Source organism: Callionymus lyra, chromosome 5 (assembly GCF_982586985.1).
Source record: "Callionymus lyra chromosome 5, fCalLyr1.hap1.1, whole genome shotgun sequence".
Lineage (NCBI taxonomy): Eukaryota > Metazoa > Chordata > Actinopteri > Syngnathiformes > Callionymidae > Callionymus > Callionymus lyra.
This window is the reverse complement of record NC_141822.1, coordinates 4,235,739-4,249,380: the sequence shown is the minus strand read 5'-3', so window position 1 is coordinate 4,249,380 and position 13,642 is coordinate 4,235,739. Positions and strand designations below refer to the sequence as shown.

At 37.9% G+C, this 13,642-nt stretch overlaps 1 protein-coding gene across 3 annotated transcripts in view; it reads left to right on the top strand.

The window, feature by feature from the left end:
* Positions 1-13,642, top strand: part of unc5cb (unc-5 netrin receptor Cb) — a 226,927-nt gene that overhangs the window by 157,021 nt on the left and 56,264 nt on the right. For all 3 annotated transcript variants that reach the window (XM_087790542.1, XM_087790540.1, XM_087790541.1), the window contains exon 5: positions 10,920-11,100. In XM_087790542.1, the coding sequence (XP_087646668.1) occupies positions 10,920-11,100 (181 nt within the window). The remainder of the gene's footprint in view (positions 1-10,919; positions 11,101-13,642) is intronic.

The window sequence follows — 13,642 nt, the reverse complement described above, 5'->3', positions numbered from 1 at the left end:
GTGTTATCCTTTGTGTTATTTCAGGGTCAAGATGACCCGAAGGCACCGGAAACAAATGTAATTGTGTTATCCTTTGTGTTATCTCAGGGTCAAGATGACCCGAAGGCCCGGAAGCAAATGTATGTGTTATCCTTTGCGTTGCTTTTGGGTCAAGATGAACGCCCTCTCTGGCCTCGGGTCACCTTGACCCTGAGACAACACAAGGCTTAAACTCCTTAAATCAAACTAACATTTTAGTTCTCAGCAGAACCTCTTTGGTTTCTCTGGACCAGTCGTCACGTCTTCCCTCGACTGAACTTCACGACAGAAGATTATTCAATTATTATTCAGCCGCACGTCGACGTGTTTTTCTTTCTTAACAGAAGCAGTGGTTCCTTCTCTTCTGGAGTCACATGACGCAGGTTTGTCCGTCCGTAGGAAGAACATGAATAAATGAAAGTGAAGCTTCATGTTGCTCGTAATGACTGGAGGAGTCGTGGCGGAGGAACATTCTTTCTCTCTCGCTCTGCACCTCGATCTATTTCTGACTCCGTGAGTAATGAATGCTAACAAGTGTGTACAGTGTGTTCACTAGATGTGGCTAATGATGGCGGTGCTTCTGGCTCACTCTGGCAGAGGAATCTACCCACTCTCCTGTGACTAGCAATGTGCCGCGGTTCAAATCCCACGTCGTTGACGCTGCCTTTTTGTGAATCCTCTTAAAAACAACTCATGACATCGGCCGTTGAACGGACAAACAACAGGAGAGAAAATAAAAGTTAAAATGAATGTAAAAGTAACATTTTATTGACAAAATGTCGTTTTTTTCCCCTTTTTATTCATCTTTTTAAGCAACCTAATAAATTCTAAAATATTCACCATGAAAAAAGATGCATATTCATTATCAAAAGAAACATTTTTTAAAATGAAAACAAAATGTCATCAATTTTATTTAACAAATAAATAAATAAATGTTTCATTTTTGATCACAAATAAAAAAATAATTTCCAACACTAACTTGTGAGCAAAGATGTCAGGAATTGTTGTTGCTTTGCTCGAGGGCACGTTCTACTACAAAATAAAGCTGGTTTCAACAGAACCAGAAACAACGTCCCAACAATGATTTTTGATTCTTCTTCCACGTAAAACACACATGAAAACTGTTGGAAAAAAGATCATTTTAATTTTTTTCCAACCAAATATAAATATATTTAAAACATTAATAGTTATTATTTACTGTCCATGTTTGTGATTAACATGATTATTTGTTGAACTTAACATTTGAAAATATCTCATTATGTTTTTGTTTATTTTAGCTTTTATTTTGTTAAAAAATTGTGTCAAGGCCATAATTATTCAATCTCTTGCTGTTATTACTAATATTAAATCTTTGGAAGTATATAATTCCATCAGAATTTCAATGGTTAAATAAAATGTTTCAAATGTTGAACCTTTTTTTTTTGTTTTTCTCTTTTTATTTAAATTTTATTTAAGCATTCAATCTTTATTTAAAACAATTTAATTAAATATTAATTGTTTTAAAAATTAAATTAGTAATACATTTATTTTTTTGTAATTATTATTATTTATAAATATGTTTGGTTACTTTTTATACATACAATTTGATACTTTAATCATTATATAATACAATGTATTATCTTATTATTATTATTATTTATTATCTTTTTTTTATCCTTTTAAATTCAATATAAAAGTGTTTTATTTGCTATTGGTGTTGTTGGTTGACAATTACACCAAGATTGTAATAAAATGTATTTTTAAATTATTTAACAAACTCTATTTTTAAAGAAAAGTATTCATTTTTAAATATATATTCAATTTATTGTTTTCGGTTATTCAAATAAATAATAAAATGCATGCAAAACAAACATTTCAATGAAAACACGTTAAATATTCTGATGATATACTTCCGTCTCTTTTAAAACTCAATATTCCTTATTTAAAGTTTTCAAAGAGACAATTTTGCTTGTAAATCCTTCCCCGACGTAAACATTGTGTCGGTGGACGACGTGTTTAGATGTCGGAGGATGTTGTTGTTGTTGTTCTTTGAAAGGCTTGTTTTTTCAATTAACTTCAAACACTTTGTCATCGTTTATGTTCGTAATTGTTTAGACATCGTTGCCTTTTCTGAGTCACTGCAGCAGAATCCAGACCTGGCCTTGATCTGAACCATCTGAGAAGGTTTCTGTTGTATATATATATAAATATATGTTTATAGATGATGATTTTCATGATTTAAACACACAGTACATTCAAAACCCTCCATGTCAGCGTCACCTCAATACTCACTTTTTTTAACCCTCGTTTACTTAAAATAGGAGTGACAAGAAAAGCACTGACACGGCTCATACCTCTGCCCTGGAGCTCATTTCACTTGTTTTAAACAGATCATGAAATTAAACCAATGATACGACGTCCATATTTAACATTATATACTGGTTTGTCTAAACAAGAAGGATGTGTCTCGCCTGCAGTTCATACAAAACTCTGCAGCCAGAATTCTTTTGACCCTGAGATAACAAAAAGGATAACACAATTACATTTGTTTCCGGTGCCTTCGGGTCATCTTGACCCTGAGATAACACAAAGGATAACACAATTACATTTGTTTCCGGTGCCTTCGGGTCATCTTGACCCTGAGATAACACAAAGGATAACACAATTACATTTGTTTTCGGTGCCTTCGGGTCATCTTGACCCTGAGATAACACAAAGGATAACACAATTACATTTGTTTCCGGTGCCTTCGGGTCATCTTGACCCTGAGATAACACAAAGGATAACACAATTACATTTGTTTTCGGTGCCTTCGGGTCATCTTGACCCTGAGATAAGGCAAAGGATAACACAACTACATTTGTTTCCGGGCCTTCGGTTCATCTTGACCCTGAGATAACACAACTTTTTTAATTCAATATTTTTAATCAACCCGTTTGTTTTGGGGACTGTGGGAGGAAACAAGAGTTGCTATCTTTTTCAGTACTTTTCAGTACAGAATTCTGAGCCGCTCTAGTAGAAGAACTCACATTTCTCCTTCAAACTCTTCACTGGCTGCCAGTTAATTTCAGGATCATTTTAATATATATATATTATATATATATATATATATTTCATATTTAAAATACATGTTGGCAATACAGAATATAAACATGAAATAATACAAATGAAGTACAATTGATCAATAATTCCTTTCAATATACAATATAATTTGATTATTTGGTGACACTTTAGAACGTCACATATTAACTATTAATAAGCTACTTATTTATACCTGTATTAACAGGAAATTAACCACTAATTAACCATTATAAAGTACTAACTCACACCTTGTTAGTTGTTACTATATTCTACCATTAATAACATGACATTAAGGAGTTCATGCTGAACTACACCTTAATCACTGATTATTACAGGAAATAAAGAAATAATTAAAATAAAAATAGCTTCTCTCTATTTACCCATTATTATGTTTAAGTAACACAGGATAAATAATTACTTTTATCAATACTTTCTCTTTTAAATAAATATTTACCAACATACAGTATATATATCTATATATATCGATATATAGATATATATATCGATATATATATCGATATATATACACCAATATGAATAGCATCCGTAACACAATTACTCAACAATAAGTATTTGTAATTGTGTAAAATAAAATAGAAGTATGAATATGCTGCCACTTTGGAATACAATCACAAATATATATTCCTGAGTAATTAAGAAGCTATTAAAACTAGTATTTTTCCTTCTTTTTCTTCCTTTAAAAGTATCATTAATAGTGATTTATTCTGCTAAAGGTAATTACACTGAATGAGGAGTAAATAGAGAGAAGGTAGTTCATCTTGAACGACCTATTTCCTGCAATAATCAGTAATTAAGGTGTAGTTCAGCGTCAACTCCGTGTTATTAATGGTAGAATATTGTCACAATGAACAGGGTGTGAGTGAGTACTTTATGGTGGTTAATAAGTGGTTCATTTAATAACTATAAATAGGTAGCTTATTAATAGTTAATATGTGACGTTCTAAAGTGTTTTAAATAATGATTGAATAAAAACGATTCAACCTTTAAATATAGTTAATATCGAAGTACTTGGAAACAGACAAATACTTGTTTTATTTTACTTCCCGTGTTTGACAAAAGCAACACTTGGACTAGAAAAGCGTCGGATGAAAGCGTCGGATTCACAGAAAAGCTTCCGTTCCTTGATCTTTTATTCATTCTTCAGCTCCTCATTATAAACACGCCTGAGCGTCCGTTCATCTGAAAACATGCTACGCAGGGAAGAGAAGAAAAAAAAAAAAACGTGTCCAGGCTTTTCTGGAGATCTGACCGATGACTGCGATGAGTCTGAGCCGTCGTTCATCTCGTTTCAGGACGACGTTGATCCTTCGCTTCTCTTCAGCGTCCAATACGTGTCACTATCCTGCTGCTGAGCAGATAAAAAAGTCTTTTCTCGTCGTGTTTATATGTTTATCTCCGACGTTTCACGTGGATTCTCGTCTCGTCTCGTCTCTCAGGATGAAATCTGCCTTAATTCCCACCTGTCTCTCTCTCTCTCTCTCTTATAAATAGTCCTGTCGTTCTCTCGACTCGTGGCATCCCTCCCTCCGCCGCCCGTTAATGACAGGAAACGTGGCGTTCCGTCCTCGGATGTCGCGTCAATCAAGCCGTAACGAGCTGGAGGTGTGAGTCGGTCCGTCGGCACCAGAGACGAGAACGTTTGGACCAGATTCTTGCCTGGAGAAGTCGTCTTGAGTTCTAATCAAACGGAGAGAGTCTCTTATTAATGAGTCCTAATTATAGTCGGCGGCACATGAATGATAGGTGAACTGTTGGCTCCCTGGTTCCTAATCCCTCGTTACTCTTCCGCCTTCCTACCCTTTCGTCTGAGAAAAGCTTTTGTTCCATTTTTAATTACCCCTCGATAAAGAAACTTTCCGCCCGACGAGAACACGGTGCTGAGATCCTGGTCCATCTCGACGCCATGTCTTCGGATCTCAGCGCCAACATGTTCGACAAGAAAGACATGTTTTTTTTTTCTTTCTCTTCTTTAATGTTACTCTTGAACTTTCTAACTCGTAAACACTGGTTCTGTTCATTACTTTTATGGACAGAATTTGAAGATTATTTTTAATTGAAATATTAAGTGAAAATCGTTCAATAATGTGATGACAATAATAATGTGTCTCGAGTTGTACGAGAGATTCTTTGTAAAAATGTATTACAGGTAAAATAATTGACTGGAAATAATACAACGAAACGTTGAAATAAGGTTAACGACAATGAAGAACGTGGAGAAATGACAATTGCAGTAAAATCTGTAATTTATACTTTTATTTATATTGAATTAACAAAACACACAAAAAATAAAGGGACACAGTTTTTAATGAATTTATTTTACGTCTAATCGTTTTTTTATGAATTTTTGACAGTGCAGTTTGGAATCCAGTAGGATGTGGAATCCTACTAGTACTTATTGGAATTCCAATCTGTACTAGTACAAATAATTGTACTACTGAACTGGAATCTGAATATTGAAATATTGGAATTCCAATCTGTACTAGGAGGATTCAAGATCCTCCTAGTACAGTTTGGAATTTCAATCTGTACTAGTACAAATAATTGTACTACTGAACTGGAATCTGAATATTGAAATATTGGAATTCCAAACTGTACTAGGAGGATTCCAGATCCTCCTAGTACAGTTTGGAATTTCAATCTGTACTAGTACAAATAATTGTACTACTGAACTGGAATCTGAATATTGAAATATTGGAATTCCAAACTGTACTAGGAGGATTCCAGATCCTCCTAGTACAGTTTGGAATTTCAATCTGTACTAGTACGATTCTTAATATTGAACTTGGAGTTACAATCTGTCCTTTGAGGATTCCAGATTCTACTAGTGAATTCCAATCTCTACTTGGAGTGATTGGAATCCTACTACTGTATTGGGATCTGAACATTGAAATATTGGAATTCCAAACTGTACTAGGAGGATTCCAGATCCTCCTAGTACAGTTTGGAATTTCAATCTGTACTAGTACGATTCTTACTATTGAACTTGGGGTTACAATCTGTCCTTTGAGGATTCCAGATTCTACTAGTGATTTCCAATCTCTACTAGGAGTGATTGGAATCCTACTACTGTATTGGAATCTGAACATTGGAATTCGAATCTGTCCTATTCAAAATGGGAATTCTACCAGGACAACCTCCAATTCTTAAAGGAGAAATTGGGATTACATTAAAATGTTATTTTAGGTTTAGCCGCGGAAGGTCGTCCTTAGCCGAAAAAATGTTATTTTGATGTAATCAAATCCTAACCAATATCAATATTCAGATCTCAGTTCAGTAGCTTGGAATGGAATTCCAATCTCTACTAGTACAAATAATTGTACTACTGAACTGGAATCTGAATATTGAAATATTGGAATTCCAATCTGTACTAGGAGGATTCCAGATCCTCCTAGTACAGATTGGAATTTCAATCTGTACTAGTACGATTCTTACTATTGAACTTGGGGTTACAATCTGTCCTTTGAGGATTCCAGATTCTACTAGTGAATTCCAATCTCTACTAGGAGTGATTGGAATCCTACTACTGTATTGGGATCTGAACATTGAAATATTGGAATTCCAAACTGTACTAGGAGGATTCCAGATCCTCCTAGTACAGTTTGGAATTTCAATCTGTACTAGTACGATTCTTACTATTGAACTTGGGGTTACAATCTGTCCTTTGAGGATTCCAGATTATACTAGTGAATTCCAATCTCTACTAGGAGTGATTGGAATCCTACTACTGTATTGGGATCTGAACATTGAAATATTGGAATTCCAAACTGTACTAGGAGGATTCCAGATCCTCCTAGTACAGTTTGGAATTTCAATCTGTACTAGTACGATTCTTACTATTGAACTTGGGGTTACAATCTGTCCTTTGAGGATTCCAGATTCTACTAGTGAATTCCAATCTCTACTTGGAGTGATTGGAATCCTACTACTGTATTGGGATCTGAACATTGAAATATTGGAATTCCAAACTGTACTAGGAGGATTCCAGATCCTCCTAGTACAGTTTGGAATTTCAATCTGTACTAGTACGATTCTTACTATTGAACTTGGGGTTACAATCTGTCCTTTGAGGATTCCAGATTCTACTAGTGATTTCCAATCTCTACTAGGAGTGATTGGAATCCTACTACTGTATTGGAATCTGAACATTGGAATTCGAATCTGTCCTATTCAAAATGGGAATTCTACCAGGACAACCTCCAATTCTTAAAGGAGAAATTGGGATTACATTAAAATGTTATTTTAGGTTTAGCCGCGGAAGGTCGTCCTTAGCCGAAAAAATGTTATTTTGATGTAATCAAATCCTAACCAATATCAATATTCAGATCTCAGTTCAGTAGCTTGGAATGGAATTCCAATCTCTACTAGTACAAATAATTGTACTACTGAACTGGAATCTGAATATTGAAATATTGGAATTCCAATCTGTACTAGGAGGATTCCAGATCCTCCTAGTACAGATTGGAATTTCAATCTGTACTAGTACGATTCTTACTATTGAACTTGGGGTTACAATCTGTCCTTTGAGGATTCCAGATTCTACTAGTGAATTCCAATCTCTACTAGGAGTGATTGGAATCCTACTACTGTATTGGGATCTGAACATTGAAATATTGGAATTCCAAACTGTACTAGGAGGATTCCAGATCCTCCTAGTACAGTTTGGAATTTCAATCTGTACTAGTACGATTCTTACTATTGAACTTGGGGTTACAATCTGTCCTTTGAGGATTCCAGATTATACTAGTGAATTCCAATCTCTACTAGGAGTGATTGGAATCCTACTACTGTATTGGGATCTGAACATTGGAATTCCAATCTGTCCTAGTAAAAATGGGAATTCTACCAGTACAACCTCCAATTCTTAAAGGAGAAATTGGGATTACATTAAAACGTTATTTTAGGTTTAGCCGCGGAAGGTCGTCCTTACCCGAAAAAATGTTATTTTGATGTAATCAAATCCTAACCAATATCAATATTCAGATCTCAGTTCAGTAGCTTGGATTGGAATTCCAATCTGTACTAGTAGGATTCCAGATCCTACTGTAGGATTCCATCTGTACTGTGACAAATACATAGAAGCGAGAAGATCATTTTGACGCCAGAGCTGGATTTAAACATTCTGCTGATGATGTTGCTATTTTTGAAATAAGACAATCAATGGCTTCCAGGGAGACTCGTCCGTTTCTCTGCACACCAGCAATTACAGCCTCGTATCGAATGCCCGTCACCGCTATATTAAAGAAGGAAGATGAAATCTGGAAAATCAATCTGCGGATGACGGGCAGGTGTGATCCATCTCCGCTCGCGCTCCATATCGAGTCTCGCCTTCAAGTCCACGGAAGCTTTGAATAAAGTCGCTCGTGTCCCGACACGTAAAAACCTTCATTATCTTTTGCTCACGACAGAACATTTGGAGAAGTTTCTCTAATGATTCCCCGGGAAATGTTTCACCCTCGTGACACGTGTTTTGATGACGGAGTCGGCGAGTGTTTTTCCACCACCAGGGAATCTCCATGTTTGATATCAGCCGAAGCTAACGATGGCTTTTAAAGATGGTTTCAAGAGAAGCCGGTTCAGAACAAAGGCCTCTGTTGCACCTCCACGAGTCCGTCTCAAGAAAGACTGTTTTGTCTCCGGCAGGACGGGAGTCTTTTATTGACCCACTTCTTTTTTCTCAGATGCTTTATCTCCTGCGAGAGAAGTCTTTCATAAACATCCTGCTTATCTCGGCCGCTCCTGTTAGTTGCCGTGTTATCTTTTATCAGGCTTTTGTCCTCCTGGGCTATCACGGCGCTCAGGAAGTTCCCGAGACTCCTGATCCTCCTCGACAGCTTCTTTCAAGACAAACAGACATCCAGGATTTGTTTCTTGTTGTTCAGAAGAAACAGTGGCTGCTCTACTTTCTCGAATCCATCCGTCAAAGAAAAACAACCTTGTGTATCGGTGACTTCATCTGAATTCACTTTAGCTGAAGCGAGTTTGTTTACTGCAATACACAAAATTAAACATTTTTCACTTGTTTAAATGGACATTTATTTAAACTTGCCTCTCAAACGCGTCTCAGTAACGGTGATCTGAACAGATTCCATAGTGCTTCGCCGCCCAGCCAACCAATGACATCTGTCAATGAGCAACATAGACGTAAATATGAAATACAATATTGTAGCGAACAATTAACAACGTCACTCAATGGAGCATTGTGTAGAAAGGAATGATGGGAATTCACTGAAGCTTCATCGACACATCACTACCATCTAGTGGACTCTGAAGATAATGACACTGTTTCATGACGCTTAATCAACACATCACTACCATCCAGTGGACTATGAAGATAATGACACTGTTTCATGAAGCTTCATCGACACATCACCACCATCTAGTGGACTCTGAACACAATGACACTGTTTCATGAAGCTTCATCAACACATCACTACCATCTAGTGGACTCTGAAGATAATGACACTGTTTGATGAAGCTTCATCGACACATCACTACCATCTAGTGGACTCTGAAGATAATGACACTGTTTCATGAAGCTTCATCAACACATCACTACCATCTAGTGGACTCTGGAGATAATGACACTGTTTCATGAAGCTTCATCAACACATCACTACCATCTAGTGGACTCTGAACACAATGACACTGTTTCATGAAGCTTCATCAACACATCACTACCATCTAGTGGACTCTGAACACAATGACACTGTTTCATGAAGCTTCATCAACACATCACTACCATCTAGTGGACTCTGAACACAATGAAACTGTTTCATGAAGCTTCATCAACACATCACTACCATCTAGTGGACTCTGAAGATAATGACACTGTTTCATGAAGCTTCATCAACACATCACTACCATCTAGTGGACTCTGAAGATAATGACACTGTTTCATGAAGCTTCATCAACACATCACTACCATCTAGTTGACTCTGAACACAATGACACTGTTTCATGAAGCTTCATCAACACATCACTACCATCTAGTGGACTCTGAACACAATGACACTGTTTCATGAAGCTTCATCAACACATCACTACCATCTAGTGGACTCTGAACACAATGAAACTGTTTCATGAAGCTTCATCAACACATCACTACCATCTAGTGGACTCTGAAGATAATGACACTGTTTCATGAAGCTTCATCAACACATCACTACCATCTAGTGGACTCTGAAGATAATGACACTGTTTCATGAAGCTTCATCAACACATCACTACCATTTAGTGGACTCTGAACACAATGACACTGTTTCATGAAGCTTCATCAACACATCACTACCATCTAGTGGACTCTGAACACAATGACACTGTTTCATGAAGCTTCATCAACACATCACTACCATCTAGTGGACTCTGAACACAATGAAACTGTTTCATGAAGCTTCATTAACACATCACTACCATCTAGTGGACTCTGAAGTATGATTTATTATTAAAAGACAAGGTCGTCGTTCACTAAAGTAGATACTCTGGTTGGGAATCGATCACCTTTGAAGGCCCCTGATCTCCTTTGTGTTTGGTTGATGAGAAAGTATAAATCAAGCGTCTCTTATTGAAAAAGAGTTCTGCTAGTCTTCCTTGATTCAAGGGGGTTTTGGTGATTTAGTGTCAAATAAAGATCCGCGAGACCCAGCAGGTCCAGCACCAGCGTCGTTCAGAGAAATGGAAGTCATAAGCAAAGGTCAGAGACGCCTCCAGCTACTTCTTCACGAGTGGGTCCAGAGGAGACATAACGCTGGCGCGACCCGACTTCTGCTTGATCGACGGCAGCGATTTAGTTTCTCAAGCCGGTGTCTCTGTGGGTTCCTCAGGTGGAGTGGCTGAAAAACGAGGAGATCATCGATCCGGCCGAAGACAGGAACTTCTACATCACCATCGACCACAACCTGATCATCAAGCAGGCCAGACTCTCCGACACCGCCAACTACACCTGCGTGGCCAAGAACATCGTGGCCAAGAGGCGGAGCACCACGGCCACCGTCATCGTCTACGGTAAAGATGGCGTGTTAGCTCACGGAGCTACACCAGGAGATTATACATGCTTAGACATACTACATCGATAAATACATGTCTAAGTTATTAAAGTATGTAAGTAAGTTCCATCATTAAGACAAGTGGCCACAGGTTTGTGAGCCCTGAGTAAGACAAAGTATATCAAGTACACAAAGAAACTACATATACATTTTATACTTAAATTCAACTTAAGAGCCTCGCGTCACAATACTACACAGCCTTTATGAGAAATAATTACTAATAAACACTGTTCTTTGTGGAGTAATGCTACCCAGCCTGGTGTAGTAATGGAGTAATACTATGAAGGCTCAGGGATCAATACTATCGAACCACGTAGAGTAATAATGCAGGCCCTGGTGGAGTAATACTAGGAAGCCTTTCTGAGTAATACTATGGAGCTTCAAGGAGTAATAATGTGGTGCATCAGGGAGTAATAGTATGAAGGCTAGCTGTGTAATACCATGTAGCCTCACAGAGTAATACTACAAAGGCTTGTCTTGTAATACTGCAGAGATTTGGGGAGTAATACTATGAAGGCTTGCAGATCAATACTTTTGAACTTCACAGAGTAATACTACGGAGCTTCACAGAGTAATACTACTGAGAATCAAAGAGTCATACTACGGAGGCTTTACAGAGTAGTACTATGGAACCTCATAGAGTAATACTACGGAGCCTCACAAAGTAATATTGCAGGGCCTGGTGGAGTAATACTACGAAGCCTTGTCATGAATATTGCGAAGCTTTGGGGGGTAATACTATGAAGACTCACGTGTAATACTACTGAAGCTCGAGTAGTAAAACTAATGACCCTCATGTATTTATACTACGGAGCCACTAAAACTAAGCCGCCTTGTGTTGTAAAACCATGAAAAAATAATAACGGAAATATGAAGTATATCAGTGTCATCAAAATATTGAATTGTTAAATTCAACATTTCACATGTTGAAACTTGAATTTACTTTTTTATTGATGTAATTCATTTTTATTTTAAATACATTTATTGAATAGTTTCTATTTAGAAGAGTTTTTAAAATAATATCAATGTTTTCAAAAATGAATAAACTTCGGCACTATTATACCAACATTATATATTTGAATGGATTCAAATTCAGAATCTCTGGATGTTCCTCGCACTCATGTTCCTCACACTCATGTTCCTCACACTCATGTTCCTCACACTCATGTTCCTCACACTCATGTTCCTCACACTAATGTTCCTCACACTCGTGTTCCTCACACTGATGTTCCTCACACTCATGTTCCTCACACTAATGTTCCTCACACTCATGTTCCTCACACTCATGTTCCTCACACTCGTGTTCCTCACACTCATGTTCCTCACACTCATGTTCCTCACACTAATGTTCCTCACACTCGTGTTCCTCACACTAATGTTCCTCACACTCATGTTCCTCACACTAATGTTCCTCACACTCATGTTCCTCACACTCATGTTCCTCACACTCATGTTCCTCACACTCGTGTTCCTCACACTCATGTTCCTCACACTCATGTTCCTCACACTAATGTTCCTCACACTCATGTTCCTCACACTCATGTTCCTCACACTCATGTTCCTCACACTCATGTTCCTCACACTAATGTTCCTCACACTCATGTTCCTCACACTCATGTTCCTCACACTCATGTTCCTCAAACTCATGTTCCTCACACTCATGTTCCTCACACTAATGTTCCTCACACTCATGTTCCTCAAACTCATGTTCCTCACACTCATGTTCCTCACACTCATGTTCCTCACACTGATGTTCCTCACACTAATGTTCCTCACACTCATGTTCCTCACACTGATGTTCCTCACACTCATGTTCCTCACACTCATGTTCCTCACACTCATATTCCTCACACTCATGTTGCTCACACTCATGTTCCTCACACTCATGTTCCTCACACTCATGTTCCTCACACTCGTGTTCCTCACACTCGTGTTCCTCACACTCATGTTCCTCACACTCATGTTCCTCACACTGATGTTCCTCACACTCATGTTCCTCACACTCATGTTGCTCACACTCATGTTCCTCACACTCGTGTTCCTCACACTCATGTTCCTCACACTCATGTTCCTCACACTCATGTTCCTCACACTCATGTTCCTCACACTCATGTTCCTCACACTCGTGTTCCTCACACTCATGTTCCTCACACTCATGTTCCTCACACTCATGTTCCTCACACTCGTTTTCCTCACACTCATGTTCCTCACACTCATGTTCCTCACACTCATGTTCCTCACACTCATGTTCCTCACACTCATATTCCTCACACTCATGTTGCTCACACTCATGTTCCTCACACTCATGTTCCTCACACTCATGTTCCTCACACTCATGTTCCTCACACTCATGTTCCTCACACTCATGTTCCTCACACTCGTGTTCCTCACACTCGTGTTCCTCACACTCATGTTCCTCACACTCATGTTCCTCACACTCATGTTCCTCACACTCATGTTCCTCACACTCATGTTCCTCACACTCATGTTCCTCACACTCG